Source organism: Microchirus variegatus (genome assembly GCF_963457635.1).
Source record: "Microchirus variegatus genome assembly, chromosome: 17".
Lineage (NCBI taxonomy): Eukaryota > Metazoa > Chordata > Actinopteri > Pleuronectiformes > Soleidae > Microchirus > Microchirus variegatus.
Genome location: NC_139818.1, coordinates 14499001 through 14518354, shown reverse-complemented (window position 1 = coordinate 14518354; position 19354 = coordinate 14499001). Strand labels below are relative to the sequence as shown.

Below are 19354 nucleotides of genomic sequence, written 5' to 3'. Positions count from 1 at the left end.
CCCTGCCCTTCCTGCTTTCATTGTGGAGTTGAGGGGTGATATTGAACTTCAGGCTTGGAGTTGAGCCTGGTCTGTGGCTGCAACCCCAGCCCCCTGATCACACAGAGAGAAAGGACATAATGTGACCGCCGCTTAAAATCCCCTGGACAGGAAGAAGTAGAGTGGAAGCACTGAGTGGAGACAGACAGAGAGAGAGAAGAGTGAATATAGGGATGGGTGGGGGTGCATGTGTGTGTGTGTGTTTGAATGGGTGTGTACTCTTCTTGTCTCTGTTTTTCCTGTTTTTGAATCAAGTTTTGAATTCTCTCGTATTCTCCTGGTCTGGTATGGAACACTCATGAAGCATCTGGCAATGCATTCAGCAGCACTGAGCTCTCACCATTTGCCAATGCCGGAGCCCACAGCTCCCAACGCCGACAACCAAAGTGCGATTGTGTGCATAAGACTATGTGCTTGAGAGGAAAAAGACAGGTTGATTTACATTGCCATGTATGCACGCCATTCCTTTACATAATGAGCAGCTCCAGATTTCCTCTCCCTGGTAAATATTTGATGACGGCAAACCTAATGATTTTAGTTACAACGGTGGAGTCTTATAAGCTGCAGGGAAACAGCTCAAAAGTTGTATTTCAAGCCCCTCTCTCCCTTGTCCTCTTCCCATGTAAATAAGGCCAACTCCCCCTAACTCCACACACCCCTCTGAGGCAGTTTAAAGACCCAACACTGTCTCCTTGTCTCCTTGACAACCAGCATACACTGGGGTCCTGTCGTGGCCTCTCTGTCTTTTGTGTTTGGGAGCTCAGAGAGACAGAAAGAAAGGGAGAGAGAGCGGGGCGAGAGGAAAGGAGAGGAGAGGAAGGAGGAGATGAAAACAAGAGTTGCTGAAAAAGATAACAAAGATGACATCATGGCTATTTAACCACATCTGAGAATTTGGTTCACAGCCCAACAGTGATGATGAGGATGGGGGACGAGGAAGACGAGGAAGAAGGTGGCGATGATGACTGGCCAGAGGCACAAAATGGGTGGCAGGTCAGTCTGAGGAGAGGGAGAGAGAGAGAGAGAGAGAGAGAGAGGGAAGCCTAATGCTGAATGGAGCATTGTGGGAAAGACAGTGGGCACACTGGGCAGTAACACAGAGAACACTAACTCACAGATCATGCCAGAGAGTCTGAAAACACCCACACTGGGCGACAATGGCAAACTTCATCGCTCCACTTGGCCCCTTCTGAATACACACATACAATGGCAGAATCCAAATAAGATGCTCTGTTATTCGTGAAATTCAACACACTACATTCCTTCAGTGCCTCTGTCCCTTTGACCGGCAGCAGATGGCCGGGGCTGAGCTGCATAAATGTGCGCGTACGTGTGCATGTGCATGTGTGGCCTTGTCTCTCCGCTTACATCAAAGGCTAAGTACTCAGCAGGCATGAAAAAAAGGGGGAACCTGCATTCCCAGGCCTGATAGGTGTCATATGGAAGTTATTAAAGTTGGCTCTGCCCCTTTACTTCAGTTCATGCAAGCAGCATCATGCACATCCAACATGCATCCATCCAACTGCATGGGACCAGATTTAACTAAATCAGTCAATTAAATCACGACTGGTTAGGATGTGGACTGGGGAGAACAGAATCTAATCTAGGTTTTTCAATCAGCTCTCTGCTGCCTCCCTGTGAGGCACAATGGGAACATCCACTCTTTCTTCTTCACTTAGAGTGAATTGCAACAGGTGATCAGCAGAAAACTGTAGCACAGTGACAAATAGCTAGGACAGAAACAAAGGAAATCATAACAAAGATGCAAAACCTTTTGCAAGCTGCTGACATTTATGTGTTTCTTTGATTTTATCCTGAAGAGATTTTTGCTACCGAGGTCCACAGTGGACATCCACTGTGTCCTCATCAAAGCTGTACAATATTCTGAATGAATTGTATTAATTATATATAAATCACAAGTCCTAATCATAAATACTAAATAAGAATAATTATTTTTTGTGCTGTAACTAAGAACCTCACCTATTGCCCATGTAACTTTTCCACTTATTTATTATAACAACATAAAACACAAAAACAGAGCAAGAACAAACTCTATAAATGAATCTAACCTGAATAACAATAACAACATAAAGAGGCCACTGTGTATATGTTGTAGTGCCTTTGAATCTAGTCTTTTTTTCTTTTTTTTTGCATAAATAAATAAAATAACATTAATCATGAATGAAAGAAGGATAAAGAAAAGGTACGACTTTAAAGCTACGTATGCTTTTGGTCATACGGTAATGTTTTGTGCATGCTGCAGACACGTTGTTTACAATAGGCTTAAAATAAAAAAAAATACATGGAGAACACTCAAAAATGCACAACCTTGCATAAATCATAAACAATATGCATTCAAAATGTATATAATATGCTAGCAATTAAAAGCCCATAACACAAAAATATTTCTGGGTGCATCAGAGGGTTACTTTTTATTATTTTTATTTTTTTATTGATAACAAATATACAGAACAGCAGAACTTTACTCCTTTTATATGACAAATAATATTACAAAAAAAAACAGCATACAATTCACAATTGTACAAAAAAATTTGAAAAAGAAACTTATAGTCTTATAACTCATGTAGAAAGGCAGAAAAGTTAGGAAAAACCTTTGTCAGCCTACATTATATGAAATGTACCATACAAAATTTACAGATTTACAACAAAATCTAAAATAATTTTTGTTAGACTAAAAGTATGTAATTACATTTTTCCAACTAATTTCAACATTTGTTTGGATATTACACAATATATGAAGAATTTGAGTATGTACAATAGAAGAATAAATGTGTGTTTTATTTGGAGAAATATATATTGTACAAGTATGTAGAATTTTAATCTGTACATTTTTAATTTTGTTATTAATATACAAAATCCAGTACCGTAAAAGCCATGTCGTCTGTCAAAAAAGACCATCATCAATGTCAAAGGGTTAAAAAATGTTTTTGTTTTTTTGCTCACGCTTGTTTTAACGTAATGACGCAGTGTTGCGTCAGACGTCACTTCCTGGTACAGCATGTTGCTGGAGGTCAGGCGCATGACGACAAGACGAGTTCGTTGAAGAGAAACGTTTCCCCTCCGGTACAACAGAAACAAACTTCACACGGGAGAAAATAGACGGACCGCGGCGGCAGATTGTGAAGGTGACGAACGTACCGACAGCTCGTCTTTCTTCGTATCGTTTTACATCTGGAGTGTTGCGACCTAGCTAACGTTAGCTTTAGCCAGGCCGGCTCGGCAGACAGACCCTTCCTGGCTCCAGGTTCCTCCAGGTGACACTCCGCATATCGAGTCTTTCAGCCATGGACAGCAACTCGCAAGGATCAGGTGGCGTCAAATCTGGCCTTGGGGGTATATTTGGAGGCGGCTCACCTGGATACTCCAACACTGAGCTCGCCGGTGTACCGTGTAAGTGTCTCACTTCACTTCAGCCTCTTGGTTGTAGAGCTAACACAATTGTCAATGCCTTTGAATCAACGTCACTTACGCAAGTGTTGTTTTTGTGTAATTTCAGTGACGGGAATGAGTCCTTTGTCCCCTTACCTCAATGTCGACCCTCGTTACCTGGTTCAGGTAAGGCAGAGCTGCATTCTTGTCTCGTTGTTGTTAGAAAATGGGTTATAATTTCGTCTCTGATTGTGTATTATTAACGCTTTGTTTCAGGACACAGATGAGTTCATTTTACCCACAGGCGCGAATAAAACAAGAGGGAGGTTTGAACTGGCTTTCTTCACTATTGGAGGTTCTTGCATGACCGGTAAGAAATGTGTAACTTTTATTATGGCACGTAGTCTCCTTAAAGTGCTGCCAGTTATAGTTTTTAACCATGTAAATTGTCAACAGAAAGCCAGCAAATCCCACAGTGTCAATATACTATTCTATTCAATTGTAGAATTTGCTGCTGGATTGGCATACTGAAATGGTTTTGTTTGAGTGGCTCTAATGGCTTCATAACCCCATTGTGCCTCTTGTTCTGTATTTAGGAGCAGCATTCGGAGCTGTGAACGGTCTCAGGATGGGCCTGAAAGAGACCAGAGACATGGCCTGGTCTAAACCCCGAAATGTGCAGTGAGTATGGAGGAAAAATTCTGGACATTATGCTTAGTGTGTTACACCTGAATGTCTTAACCTTTCCTCCAAATGTTTGCTTTCTCACCCCCAGGATTATTAACATGGTGACTAAGCAGGGTGCTTCATGGGCCAATACTCTAGGATCTGTTGGTAAGTCAGGAGAAATTTTACTGTATAGACCCAAGTGTTAGTAAGCACATTAACTAATCTCATTGTTGAAAGTCACATTGGAATATATAGTTTGTATTGCTTATTTGAAATAATAATATTGGCTTGCTTTTAAGGATTTGTTTGCTGTTGTGATTGTGAAAGTTTCCATCCTTTTGAATCACAGTCGATTTTATGAATCTGTCTTGGTCTTTCTGCAGCATTGTTGTACAGTGCTTGTGGTGTGGTGATAGAGAAGGCCAGAGGAGCGGAAGATGACGTCAACACAGTGGCTGCTGGGACGTTAACAGGGATGCTTTTTAAATCAGCAAGTGGGTGGTGTTGTTTTTTATTTTTTATGTGCCATTAATGTAGGCTGTGCCTGGTGTTGACTCGAGCCTTTAACAATTTGCACATGTATTTTTAAAGGGGCCAGAAAACAGTGTGATGTCAGCATCTATTATCTGTTTTTAAAATGTAATGGTCCAAGTCTCACCAAAAACAATGATGGGGATTTCACTTTTCAGAGGGACCCAGTTGCACAAAATGTGAATCTGCCCCCTTTTTTAATGTTAGAGTTAGAAACTTTTGACATGATACGTGGAATGGTCGCATTTCCTGTCCAAACCAAATCAAGCTAAAGAGAAAATGACTTAAACCTGTCCCCAACCTGACAGGTGTTTTTGTGTTATAGTGTCCTGCTTAGTTAACAAGTAGCTGGTTTGAATGTTGTCCTGTAAAAGAATAAAAACATGCCCCATCACAGAATAGCGTGTAGCTAGCATAGATACATGTATAGGATCTCGGTTTATTAATTAAAGTTTAATGCAACTGTTTCCTCTAACATAGCTGGTACTTGTTAAAAATTGGATCATTTGCTGAACGTGCCGTGCGTTTATGTTGCCAGCGTTAAAGACTGCCATTTAATGTTATGTTTCCTGTTGTGTCACAGGTGGATTAAAGGGTGTAGCTCGTGGAGGTGTCGTGGGTTTAGCGTTGTCTGGTGCCTACGCTCTCTACAACAACTGGGACCACATCACTGGCTCATCCTCGTCTTCCTCGCGGCTGTACTAGTCTTCCACACATCTGCGTCAACATAAGGGCCAAACATCAGGACACAGGCTTTAATCACAGTGCTACGAGGAATTCGACTCTGGTTGAATGCAGTGTGCTTTCCAGTTTTCCACCTATGAGCCACCTTCCTTTCCTGGATTATTCTGGGAATTAAACGTGTCTGAAAAAGAAATTTACCAGAACTTTACATATTATGAAGACTTATTAGTCTCTAATGCTAGTTTTGAAATTAGTAAACCCATTCCACTTGGGTTGAATGAGCCAATAATAATTTGTCACACAGCTTGTGGCATCTGGTGTGTGTTTCACCAGATAAATGGCTGTGACTTCATGCTATGTGTTTGGACTGAAAGACTCTTCTTCAGATTTTCAACCAAGACGTGCAAGCGAAGAGCTTTGCGGTCCGTTCTGCTCTTGTATTTATTAAAGCGTACCAGCAGTGATGTCTGTGTCACTGTGCAAGAAGAAATCACTGTAAAGCTACAGGAAGTGTGTGTTGTTAATGTATCTCCATCAAACCCACCCGCTATATTAAAAGGTTACTTTAAAAAAAGGGAAATGTTGACCAAGATTATTGCTTTGAACAGGTTTTATTGCACATTGTTGGATGTAAAAGGTTGTGTCTGGTGTAAACTAGGCAGTGCTGAGTAACAACAAATGCAAGTTTAGAACATTTACAGTTTGAAGTGGTTGTTGATGATGAAACAACATCGTGGTTGTGACTGAGACGAGTAGAAAAAAACAGTTTGGGCAGGTCTCAAGACATGAAACGGAGCAGAGCTCAAGTTTGCGGTTCATCTGGTTAGTGCAGAAAGAAGTCCCTGATCCGCGTTGCCTCGATCCAGGGCATGTAGGCAGCAGTGCGGGTGAACACACTGGGTTTGTTCTCCACGGTGCAGCCGATGGGGCCGAAGCTCACGACACCGTGCACCTCCCAGCGGTTAAGCCCCAGCTGGCACAGCAGAGGACCACCAGAGTCTCCCTGGAATAGGAGGCATGACTTTTTTTAGTGACTGGTTCATTCTGTTGGGAAAAACATTCTTAAGCTGTGTGCTGACTTGAGTTTAAGTCAGTCTTACCTGGCATGCAGCTGGTGGATCCTCAGTGTCCCTAACTCCAGCACAGATCATAGAGTCTCGGACGCGGTCGCCCCAAAATTTCTTCTGCCGGCAGGTCTTGAAGTCAATGATCGGGAGGCGTGCTTGATTTAAGGCCTCTGCCAGAGACAAGTTCTCCTTTCCACCTGTTAAAGTAGCACATGGACCCACTTTACCCTGACCACTAATGTCTCCACAACTATCTCACAACAACTGTGCTTGTAATATCAAATCATTTATTCTTTTCCAGTATTCAAATTGGTCATGGTCACATTTTAGGTTCTTCAAGCATTCAGTTTGCCTTAGTCTTCTTAATTTTAGATCATATTTAAGTGGTGGACCCAATGGCCTTATTACTTTTATTATGCAATATGTCTATGTACTCACCCCTTGTGTCTCCCCAGCCCGTGACCCAGCAGTAGTGTCCCGGTTTGAGGTTGGTCTGCTTGCGCGGCAGGCAGGCGTAGCGGATGAAGTTTGAAGGGAGGATATCCGTGGCGGCCCTCACCAGGGCAATGTCATAGTCGAGCTCGCTGTGAGTAGGGTAACGGAAGCTCTCATGCCTGTAGATTCTCTTCACTGGGAAACTCCTCTCTGCTGTCTCTGAACGTCTCAGCTGGTGCTTCCCGAGAACGATCCTCCAGCTCCCAGCATCCTCGGCTTTACCCCTGAGAGAATAGTTGAATCACAGTCTCGGAATTTGTAACCTACTATGTCATCAAATCAAAACTAAACATGCTGCAGAGGTTTTGTTTTTCTTTTCCCAATAGATGTGATTCTTACTTCTGGAAGCAGTGAGCCGCAGTAAGGACCCAGTTCTTGTGGATGAGAGTTCCTCCACAGACGTGGATGTAATGTTTACTTCCCTTGGGACGAACCTGTGAAAGAAAACCAGGTATAACTCACACAGTCGTTCTCTTTTTCTCCACACGTCTCACAGAAACTCATTTTTGTTTGGGACATATTGTTTACGAGTCAGTTTAATCAATTTATTCTGTATTCAAACAATTAACTCTTCTTAAATTCATTGTCTAAATGGAGTTTTGTGGCTCAAAATGTTGTTTTTGCATTTTATAGACCCACTGCCGGTAATCATACAGTAATAGTGCCAATCAAATTAATTGATACTCCATAAATAAACACACTGACAGTAATTATTGAAAGACTAAGTGATGTAACACTGGAAAGTGTGTGACTGAGCAAATGTTCAAATATGCCTGACCATGTCTGAGTGTCCATGTGTGTCCATGTTCTTTCAAAACTGAAGCAAAGGCAGATTTACCTGCAGAGAGACCTGCCAGGGCCAGGAGTGAGGTCTGGCCTCATTCCCAGATACAATCCTTTCAGCCATGTTGGGCTTGAAGTGAGCCATGCCGCAGTCCTTAGGCCAGTCTAGTGAGAGGGAAACGTAAAAAAAAGGAAGACGTTAAATTCAAGAAAGGTAAAACCATGCTTTAAAATGCGTGTATATCACTGAAGTCCCCTCTCTGTGTGTTTGGCAGTACCCAGGTGGATGATTTTGTGCTGAGGTTGCCGCTCGGGGTCGAGCGTGTGAGCGGCTGCAGGCAGGGATGCCTTGCTCAAGAGCAGCGGCAGCAGCAGTGACAGGAGCCAGAGCAGAGCGGGTCCGGGTTCAGCCATCGTCGTCCACAGAATCAACAGCCGGCACACATCCCGCGATTTTTATACCAGGCAGCAAACGCATGCAGGTGTCCGCACACACACGCACACAAACATATGCACAAACACGACAATGAGCTGTGTCACAATAAAAAAGGCCCAGCGCTGGATTGTTCTCCTGCAGCTAGGAGTTTCCACCATGAGAAAAAAAAAGGATTTCGTGGAGTCCCATCAGCACTTTCACGTATACATAGTAAGTAAATGCTCACTGTACACCGATGTGTACAAAGGCTTGACAGCAGTGTGTACACAAACATCACATCATGTCACATGTCCTGAGGTAGTGACACAGTGACCGGATCATGACCTTGAACTGTATTATTTCATGTCATGAAGATACTGTGAATAATTTAGTGTAGACAGGACACACAGGGGGACCATAATTGTTTTCACTATCCATTCAGTTATTTTCTTGGTTAATTGATTAGTTGTATAGGAATATAGTGAAAAATATCCATCAGTGTTTCCCAAACCTCAACATAACGCTGTAAACTGGAGATAGTCAGGTTACTGCCGAAATCAATAGATCACCTATTAACATAGATGGGCATTAGTTTAGTGGTCAATTGCTGATCGTTATATCATTTTACTGTTGCACATTCATACATGTTGCGTTATATAATGTACAAAATCATAATTTATTCATGTTTTGTAGAACCACATGTTCAAAATAATCCCTTTTGCAAATGTTGATGAAAAGAAATCTCTGCTCCCCCACACTCTGTGCACACATGTGTTAACGTATAACAACAACAACAACTGTAACTGCAGTGGAAGCCACTAGTGACACAAGAGCTTCTTTTTTTTTTTTTACTGAGGTGAATGAGAGAGAATGTGCCCACTCATCTGAATGGCAGCACCTGAATGGCTACCACCTCACCACCACAGTTCATCGGGTTTATACTGTACACACACAAATCAATGTACTGGGTAAGTGTGGGAAAGAGTCAGAGTCTCTCTGAACCTGTGAAGACAAACATAGACAAGATCCCGGCTTAGAGGTGTTGTTTTTTCCTCCTTTATTCTATGTGAGCTGAGTCATCGCATGGATTTGGTTCATGGATTGTGTAAATATTGTGAGTGTGAATTAAGATACAAAGGAAATCACATTTTCTCAAGGCACCAAACAATTTAATGTCAATATTTTCTGATTTAAAGACTAAATCCTCAGAACAATGAGAAAACACTAGGGGACAGTGTTTGCTTGGTCTAGGCTGCTATAGGCGTAGACTGATGGGGGAAATTCTGTGGTCACACTCACTCTCTCACACTCGGGGTATGAATATGACCTAATTACGTGTCATTAACTGTGTTCTTCCTCTCCCTACTTTGTGCCCTTTCTTCCTCTTTTCATCTTGCAGAATCCAGATCCAGTTGTGAGGCTATTATTATTGTTATTAGCAGTCGTAGTGTTGCCGTCATCAGTCTATGCTACTGTGTGTATGACATTATAGTGCCCCAAACATGTCATGACCCATTCAGAACTGTCCCGTCTAAACCTGTAACCTGATACAACTGTTGTTGTCCCCTACCTCACTTCCCTCTTTCATTTTCTCTTCCCCCTTTCTATCCCCCGTTTTTTCCTTTCTGCACATGCTGCACATGTTAAAAAAAGGGAGTTTCTTCCTCTCCACTGATGTCTTGTGTTTTTTAATTGTGTGAACTGTTGGGTTTCTCTCCTCTCTATAATATTGTTAAGGTTTCTGCCTTAGTATGAACAGTGCTTTGAGAGAACATGGGTTGTGACTTGGTGCTATATAAATCAAATTGAATTTAATTGAATTGTAATTCTGAGTGACTTTACCCTGTCTTTCTGGGTGAGGAAAACGGGGGGAATATAGTCCTTATCTGGTCAAAATGAGAGAAATGTACTTCTATACAATCTTGTAGTTGTGATTATGATAATAACCGTGTTTTATATATGTATATCTATATTTATATATATCTAACTTAGCAGTCAGTGCCTGTAGTAGCCTATGTATCCTATTAGCTTTACCAAAGAGAAATGTTTTAAATGTTTCAATGCTTCTTCAACTCAGACTGGGAGCTGTTTCCACAGGAGAGAAGCCTGGTCACGTTCTGCTCTTATGACTAGAAAGTACAAGTCTCCATTTCAGAATGATGCATTGTCCAACACAATATGGTAAGCTCTATGTATGCATGTAAGTGGAGTTTGAAATTGTTCCTGGGACTTTTTACACAAATCCTGAAAATGGTTAAAACTCATTTTGTTCTGATAATAATTCTAATGTTTCATCAGATTTGCTTAACCAATTAAATGTATCATCAGCTTTTGTCTTATATCGTTATTTGAGTCGTTCTTCATATGTTTCAGTTCATAAACACACAATTAAAAGACATATAAACGACAAAACATCTTTATTGGGTATCTACATGAACAGATGCATTGGAAGTAGTCTCGCTTTTACAAAAACTTGACTAAAATGCATCAATATACAGCTAAATGTAAAGTTGTATCTACAGAAGGATGAAACATCTCTTTCTTAACAAACTGAGGGTTGATCATCTGTGGATAATCAATAATTTGTCTTAATCATTTGCCTTTCTGGAGCTTCCACACCAGCCAGGCCTCCTCAGTGACCTGATCCCACTCTTTTTCCGGGTGTGAACAATCCCAGGCAAAGGAGATTTAGGATGGCTGCTGCCTTCCTCCCCGTACACCTCATCGTCCTCTTCTTCTTTTGTGTTTTCTCCCTCCGCTCTGCTAATCTCACAAGGAACCGCTGGTGTTGGCACCTTTTTGCCTCCTCCTTCCTCCTCCACCTGCTTTGTCTCCCCATCTTCACCCTCCATCACGCAAGGTGATGTTCTACTCATCACGGGCTGATTCAGTTCTGGGCTCATGACCTTTACTACACTCAATATAAGCGGTGGCTTTGGAGCTCTCTTCTTCTTTGTCGAAGCTCTCAGTGGTCTGGGGCTGTTCTGGAGTTCCAGATGTTTCTTTATTGCTGTGCTCAGCTCCTCAGGGTCCACTGATGCACCATGAATGTCCCATGTCATCCCGTCCTCGTCCCACTGCACCTGCTTCATGCTGCTCCTCCTGCCCATCTCTTCCCTCTCAGACCCCTGGGTCTTCAGACAGGGCCTCCTTCTCTCCAGATCTCGGGAGGAAGCAGAGTTTATGTCCCACATCTGGTCCTCTTCATGTCTCTCCTCGTCCTCCCCGCTGCTGACTGGGAACATGCTAGAAGATGGGGACACCAGATTGGAATTTGACCCCACGGATGACTTCAGGTTCAGCCTTGAACCAGGAGGCGAGCCCAAGTTGGAGTGTGAGCCAACATTGGAGGTAAAAATGTTCCTCCTGAGGTCCCACCAGGAGCCGACGGGAGACATTGTCTGCACTTCTGCATCTACTAGTACCACCTGAAATGTCACTGTTCCCGCTTCCTTGATCACCTCATCCTGTGGTGGTCTTGTGATGCTGGCTCTGGAGTTGAGGTTGCACCTGCAGCAGTCGCCTATCCGTGAGTCACCCAAGGAAGATATGTCGGGTGCCAGGCGGCTTTCACTCGACTGAGGGTAGCAAACTGAGACTCTGCTTCTTCCTACTTCTTGTCCCTCTGCTAGAGTGGCAGGCATTGGAGAGCTGAGCATCAGCTCTGGGCTTCTTGCCTCTCTGCCCACTGGTAACTGGAAGTCTCCAGGACCATGCAACTCTTTTGTAGAGCCTTCAAAAACCAAGCCAACAGCTGACACTGCGTTGTCTTCCACTAAACGGACAGACAATGGCTTTTGGGCAGGGAACTGATAAGAACCCCTTGTGCTGCTAAGCTGTAGGAGACTTGGGGAGTTGGATGTTAGGGGTGAGGAAGCGTGAGCCTGCAGTGGTGAGGCTGCAGTTGAGTTTTCTTGGTGATTTAAACGTTCTACAGGTGGCACAGTAGGCGTGTGGAGAGAAGAGATGAACAGAGAGGGTGTAGTTGGAGGAGAGATTAGTTTGGACATGGGAGTCTCTGGTTCAGAGGGGTTACAGGCCTCCTGGGCTAGACTTGAGGAGCTCGAGGCCTCTCCTTTCCACACGACTGTCTCTGGTGTGCTGCTGCGGCTCTGTGTGTTGCCACTACTTTCGCTCCAGCACTGCATGTTGGCAACTGGAGGACTGTGCATGTCCAGGTTGTGGGTTGTGAGTGATAAGTGGTGGCTGTTCGTGGAACTGACCTGCTGCAACACGTGTGAGCGCAGCTGCTGGAGAATCATCGGGTCCTGCTCACAGTGCGTGTTGGTGCTGGAGCTGCGTCTCATGCTCATTCTGGTCCAGGCCGGGTCCCGCTTGTGCGGCGCACCTGTTGCCATGACCACGTCCATGGAGCTCTTGGAGATGGAGAAAATGGGACTCTGGTCATCCTCATCCTCTAATCCCACGATCGCAGTCTCATCGCAGTAAGAAAGTGACTGACTGACTGAACAACAGACATGCTTGTAGCTCTCAGACACCGGGCGCCCAGGCTTTGCCATGGCGACACCAACCTGTGAAGACAAACGAAGCCTTTAATTTTGACTTCCATTCCGAAACATGCTGTATGATTTCGCATCAACTTTCGTCAAGTTTGTCCAAGCAAAATTAAACTGCTGCCCACAGCCATTTATATTAGTTTAGCATAAAGACTGGAAACAAAAGGAAACGGCTATCCTAGCCTGTCTGTCACCACTATGATATGAATTATGTACTTACAAAATAGCCTAACATTAAACAACTAGCCTTTAAAAGTGCACATTTGAGTCTTTGCGCATTTTTTCTTCATATTAAACCATCAATACATAAGATGTCACTAATTGTTCTTTAAAGGATTTTTAAAAGAACAGATGAGCTGTCATATTTCCAGACCTTGGTGTGGCTTGGAAGTGGTTGTTTGGACTGAGAGCAAAGCAAAATACCCAACATGTACAAATGATCCCTTTGTTTCTTTTCTTTCTCTCTGATTCTGAAACATACATCGCCGTGCACACACTCGCGGGAATTCCCAGATTAGCCTAACGAGATTAGAAAATCCAGATAATTTGATTATTGAAAAAAAAGAAGAAAAAAAAGTGGATCGACGTAGGCGTATTTTTGAAATAAAAGAAGCAAGAGCCAGAGAAAACTCAGAGGTTATTTTTTACAATACAGGTTACTTGTTTCTCTTTGTCCTCCATCGTGACTGTAGAAGCCTGGACTAATTTTATTATTTCATAAACACATATGTTTACCATTTACCATTGTTACCCCTTCTCCTCAAAACTAATTCTCACTCTGATATTTTATTGTATACATAAATCCTCATCTCTTTTGAAATGAACTACCAAACCCTTTAATCCTACCTGTGTCCCAAAGTGACCTAATGACATTTTGACCAGCCTCAACCTGCAGATACTCGGCAAACTCCCCTATATGTGACCATATACAAATGTACAGTGTGCTGTCAGATTAAAGAGGAAAATAACCTCTTACCTTAAAGATCACGCTGTTATGGTCTGATTTCTGCCCTGACACAAAGCAGCTGTCTCTCCTCCCTCCCTCCACTCTTCCTCCCTCATTCCTTAAGATGATCACTTGTCCTGTTTCCTTTAACAATGCATACACACTCCGTTTTTTGTTTTTCCCGCCTCATTTCCTCTGTTCATCATGTTGAAGTTGTCATCAGGACTATAGGAATATGACTTGATTTTCACACTGATCGGTGCGTGCATGGGCAGGTGTGTGCGTGAGAGAGAGGGCAATTGCTCTGCCTTTAGCTCCGAGGATTACCTGTAATCTCATTAGCTGCCATTCAATCTCTGAGCAGTGTGAGTGTGTGTGTGTGTGTGTGTGTATAAGTGAAGCAACTGTGGAGTACAGTGGATACATATAGATGAATCAATCCTATAGATGCAGAGGTGTCTCAGAAAAATTACATTTTACTTCATCACAACACCATTTTCATTGTCTTCAGATCAATACTAGCATTGCCATCCTGAGGAAAACGAGGCATATTCTCAATCAGAACGCACTATATACATTATATTATTCATTACATTTACAGTGTTTGAGTTACTGTGTAGAGGTGTGGGGAAACGTGTACAACGGCAATATTCAACCAATACATAAAACGCAGAAAAGGGCAATCGGATAAATAAATAACGGATGAATTAAAAACATGAATCGGTTTAAAAGAAGACACAAACTACATTTTTTAAATAAATCTATGGATGAAGTACAGCAGTTTAATCCAGGACAGTGATGGTGAGGGTCGTGTTTAAACCCAGACGTGTTCTTGTGTTGTACTGAGAACATTAAGAACTTTGTATAAAGTACTGTAAATATGTAAACATTTTGGTGATGGGGTAAAGTAGTAAGTACACATCCAAGTTTATATAAATGTACATTTTAAATGTTGTACGTGTGTTTGAAATTAAAAACTATCAATCTATCCGATCAATGAAGGTTGAGGCACCATGCAAACAAAAATCCCACATTTTACACTGTGTGAATAAACTGAACTACATGCTTGGAGGGGGTAAATGTGAGATAAGCTGCAACATGCAACTCAACCAATAGATGTTGCTAAATCCTACAAACTCTCACCCTTTTTAACGTTTTTCAACCATGACATCCAGATAAGAGCATGACGCAGTGGGAAAAAACGCAGCTGTGTCGTACACATGCATTAAACTATGTACATAGTCTGTCAGACTACTGACAACAGGAGAAGAAAAAAAATACTCCTCCATGGCCGGTAAGAAAACGACATCAGACACCAAACTTTGTCTTATACACTGGATTTATTTTCTTTTTTGTGCGTTTGTTCAGGACAGGCATTACTGTTGGCTGTCGGCCTGTCTGTGAGCCTTCTGTCACTGCTGCTGCTTGGTCTGATTCTTTGTTATCTGTGGAGGAAGAGGAAAGAGCAGGGTCAGTACGAGGAGCTGCTGCCCTCCACGGTGCCTTCAGTCTCAGCACACTCCGCCCCGGCCATCCTGGTCTCTCAGTGCTCCTGGACCATGTTAGTAACACACAAAAAAAAACCAAAAAACATTTCATGTAAAAGACAACTGTTGATTAGTATAGTATCTGCAGAGCTGTAAACAATGCATTTAATAAATGCAGATGTATTCTCAAATTGGACCAAGAAAGATGTAACAACGAAACAATTATCTAATGTTGAGGTTTGTTGGGTTTTTAGTTTGACCCGATTATGACACTGATAATTGAATCATTCCACAATCAGGGATAACAAAGGCTGCAGGACCCAATTATCTTCTAATGTAAAGGATACTTGAGGATATATTAACTAACATTCTCCTCTGTGTGAAAGGCCGGCTGAGATCCCGTTCACTGTGCCTCCTCGCCTAATGACGCAAAAGCAAGGTGATCTGACGGCAGAGGAAACGGATGAGACGGAGATGAAGATGAAGCTGGAGACTCAGCGGGACATACTCGCCCATCGTGGGTCACTCTCAGTAAGGAGTAGGTTATTATTACCTTTTATTTGACTGCACACGGGTGTCAAGATGTTGGTGTTTATGGCAAGCCGTTTTTAACATTTAATAGACTGGATATGTATTACAGATATCTGTGATTCAATTCTTCCTAGTCAAAAAGAACATTGCAGATGTTCACAATGACATTCTTCCGAGGACAAATGACGTCACTTTTGCCATTCATGTGAATTGGGCTTTCAATTTCAGATATCCACAATTACATTCTGGATATCTAGAATGAACATTCTGGATATCGGCAATAGAATTCCCATTTCAGATATCTTCAATCCAATTGTTACTAGTCATAATAACATTTACGGTAACGAAGTGACTTTGCGGATAGGAATAATGTCATTGTGGATAGGAAGAATTGAATTACAAATATCTGTAATACATATCTAGTCTAGCTATTAAATGTTAAAATGGCTTGCCATAGGTGTTAGCTATTGTGATTTATAGACACTAAGAGTTTCTGTTTTAAAGATGTTTTACAGGAAGGATCTTTTTTTTTAAACTTCGAAAACAAGTAAAAAAAAAAAACAAGAGCCTACAGCAGCAGATCATGGGTCTGAAATATGCTATTTCTCCAGTGTCCTTAGAAAATGAAGTAAATCTTTCCTCATTGTTTGTTGTAGTTGTAGTGGGGCTGAATAACCACGTTGCAGCTGTGATTATATACTAAAGTATTTGCCTGCTCCTCTCAGGTTGGTATCCAGTGGGGACGGTGCTTTCTGGTCTCTACTCCGTTCCTCCTCTGAACGAAGTGGCGGCCCCTCCACCGGGTATGGCCACCCGCCTCTGCTTCTCTGTGGAGTACCGACACAGTGGGGAGCAGCTCATGGTCACGTTGTTCCGTCTGGGCAACCTCCCTCCGCGCTTCCACAGCAATGTGACACTGGTGGAGCTTCGGCTTCTGCCTGACGACCGGCGGCCACGACAGGCCAAGGCCCGAGGCACGGGCCCTGACCCAGAGTTCCACGACTGTTTCATTTTCCAGGTGAGGATGACAAAGATTTTACATCTGAGACCCACACACTGTTCTGTGTGTTTACTGTATAGCAGACAAAAGGTCAGGGGTGATCAGTCAGACTGTGTGTTTGATCAATGAGTCACAACTTGACCCTGTTCAGTGATGATCTGTGTTTAACAGACTTGGGCAGTTTTTCTTTCCGCCTGCAGCTTTTACAAAACATATTCAAGGTTGTTTTTTTTTTGGTAAACTCGTCGTCTGTGCACATGCTGTGTCCCCCTCAGGTGTCGGGAGTGTGTGTTCCTCAGAGCACCCTGAGTGTGTGTGTGCTCAGTGTGGAGCAGGAGGGTAAACGGCATGCAGTGGGCAGGGTGCTGTTCCCTCTGGAGGGTGAGCTGGGTCAGGCTGGCCGGGTTCTGTGGAGAGACCTGGACACAGAGGATGACACGCAGGTACACACACAAAAACACAGTACTGTACAAAACAAACATATACAAATGAACATACTTTCCGGAAGACCAACATTTGTTTGTTTTTTTTAATTGTGCTTATGGTGTATTGTGATTTTTTGGGATACTGAATGTTGGGTTCTTGTTAAATGTAGCCAACATCATCACAATTAAAAGAACCAAAGAATTCAGTATGTGTATATTGAAAGTTTCACTATTTGAGTTGAATTACTGAAATAAATGAAATTTTCCACGATATTATAATATAATATATATATATAATATATTCTAATTTCTTGAGATGCACCTGTATACAATGATTTGCCTTTGCACATTGCACACAGTTAAAACTCATCTCTTTAAGTTGTTGATGTTATTTATTTTTGTTTTATATATATATATATATACATATATATATATATATATATATATATATATATATATATATATATATATAAACTAAAATATTTATTGGTGAATGTTTATTTATTTATTTATTATGGTTATTGGGATGTTTTTATGTCTTTTATTGCATCTTATTGCCTAAGTGTGAGCTTCTATGCCTTTTATTTATATTCTCTACTGCACTTTGGTCCACTGTCGTTGTTTTTAAGTGCTTAACGAATAAAGTTGGATTGTATAATGTCATTTGCTAAAACAACAAAGCTAATGTGCACACGTCAACCTACGGTATGTGCGTGATTCATCATCTCTTCTCTTTGCCAGTGCTCAGAGGTGGGTGATGTGCAGGTGTCTCTCAGCTATAGTCGCACTCTGCAGCGCCTCACTGTGGTGGTTTTAAGGGCGCGGGGCCTTCAGCTGCACACAGATGCAGGTAGGGACACTTGTCAAGGTCATGGTCATTGTCCACATGTGTGAGACATGTTTTCAACCCAATATGACGACATAAACCATGAAATCTGTAATAGTGTTAAGTGTGTGTGTCTGTGTGTTGCCCAGGTGTGTGTGTGCAAGTCAGCTTGCAGATACACGCTCAGGTGGTGAAGGTCAAGCGCAGCTGTGTGGTGAGCGGGGACACCGACCCGCGCTTCGACCACAGGATGACGTTCAAACTTCGCGCGCAGCACTTGGACGAAGCCTGTGTGAGCTTTGAGCTGCAGCAGCTAAATGACGTCAACTCAGGTGAAAGTTTGACTCCACGTCGAGCTTTTCTCTTTTAAGCTTTGATGGGTTTTTTGGATGATCGTTGGTTTTTCCGACTACACTTAGACTTCCTTTTATTGTCATTGCACAGAGAACACAACAGTGAAAAACTGGCAACGAAATGTCGTTGCTTGGCAACCGGTAGAGGAAATAAGAGGCAGCATTGAGTTTAAAACAACAGTATATAAATCCGTTTTTTTGTGTATAAATATATTTTAAATATATATAAAAGTAGTGCACTATGTATAAAAGTAGTGCAGATAAAATGCTGCATCAGCCATCAGAAAAGGCAAAAAGCAAAGTCTCTGTCAAGCAATACTACCAGACAGGGAGTGTCCTGTCAAACTACTAAATGACTGATGATTTTTCCTTGAGCCATTCTTTGTATTTTCAGTTGTTTTGCAGTCATAGTACAATGTTGCTGTTGCCGCATTGTGTGTTTTTTTAAGCTTTTTTTTTTTATTATTATTTTGTTAAAGGTGCATAATGTAATAAATCTAAAGCAACTGGTCATAAAATCCTCCTAATATGTCACAGAGACTCAGGAATAATGTTCATATAACAAACTGAACTCACCAACAACAACAGTACAGCCAAAATATTTGCATTAAAAAAATATTTTGCAGACTGCAAATCATGTTTATGTTTCGAAATCATGTTTTGGCATGTGGCGCCACCTACCGCCATCTACCAATCTTTGCAGTCGGTAGAGTCTCAGCTGCCGAGCAACCATGGGTTGCCAGTTAAGAATTTGAATGTAGTAACCGTTTTTGGCCACATTCTTACATATGGCACCTTTAAATGTTTTATATATATATATTTATATATATACACACACACACACACACACACACACACACACACACACACACACACACACACACACGGCAATGTACTATATGTTCCTCTGTGTTGGCCGGTCAAATACACGTCATGAGACGGTCACCTTGCTTATGTCTTCATGTTTGTCCCAGAGTCTCCGGTCCTGCTGGGTGTTCTGGTTTTGGGTCCCTTCATGTACGCCAGGGGCCCACAGCTGCAGCACTGGATGGACATGGTCAACACGCCGCAGGAGCCGGTCGAGCTGTGGCACAGACTGAGCAGGGCCACCTAACACCTGATTCACGCACGTGATGAATACAATACAATAAAAATAATCAAAGAAAAAAAAGAACGACTGACCAAATGCATTGTTG

General features: G+C 42.2%; 3 protein-coding genes across 3 annotated transcripts; 2 read left to right on the top strand and 1 right to left on the bottom strand.

Annotated features, from left to right (window-relative positions):
* The first annotated feature begins 3002 nt into the window (after positions 1 to 3002).
* Positions 3003 to 5813, top strand: timm23a (translocase of inner mitochondrial membrane 23 homolog a (yeast)). Its single transcript, XM_083904033.1, has 7 exons — positions 3003 to 3450; positions 3557 to 3615; positions 3706 to 3799; positions 4026 to 4110; positions 4205 to 4263; positions 4482 to 4592; positions 5213 to 5813. Exons 1-7 carry the CDS (start codon positions 3345 to 3347, stop codon positions 5332 to 5334), a joined length of 636 nt encoding a protein of 211 aa, XP_083760159.1. The 5' UTR covers positions 3003 to 3344; the 3' UTR covers positions 5335 to 5813.
* A 323-nt stretch (positions 5814 to 6136) lies between these two features.
* On the bottom strand, positions 6137 to 8072 carry LOC310939405 (elastase-1; the record flags this gene model as incomplete). The annotated part of the gene is made up of 6 exons (XM_083904148.1): positions 6137 to 6316; positions 6414 to 6577; positions 6819 to 7099; positions 7215 to 7309; positions 7714 to 7823; positions 7937 to 8072. The coding sequence occupies 6 exons, from the start codon at positions 8070 to 8072 to the stop codon at positions 6137 to 6139; spliced, it is 966 nt and encodes a 321-aa protein (XP_083760274.1).
* A 6751-nt stretch (positions 8073 to 14823) lies between these two features.
* Positions 14824 to 19272, top strand: syt15 (synaptotagmin XV; the record flags this gene model as incomplete). The annotated part of the gene is made up of 8 exons (XM_083903686.1): positions 14824 to 14830; positions 14905 to 15101; positions 15420 to 15561; positions 16280 to 16572; positions 16830 to 16997; positions 17721 to 17829; positions 17955 to 18137; positions 19133 to 19272. The coding sequence occupies 8 exons, from the start codon at positions 14824 to 14826 to the stop codon at positions 19270 to 19272; spliced, it is 1239 nt and encodes a 412-aa protein (XP_083759812.1).
* Positions 19273 to 19354: the final 82 nt, after the last annotated feature.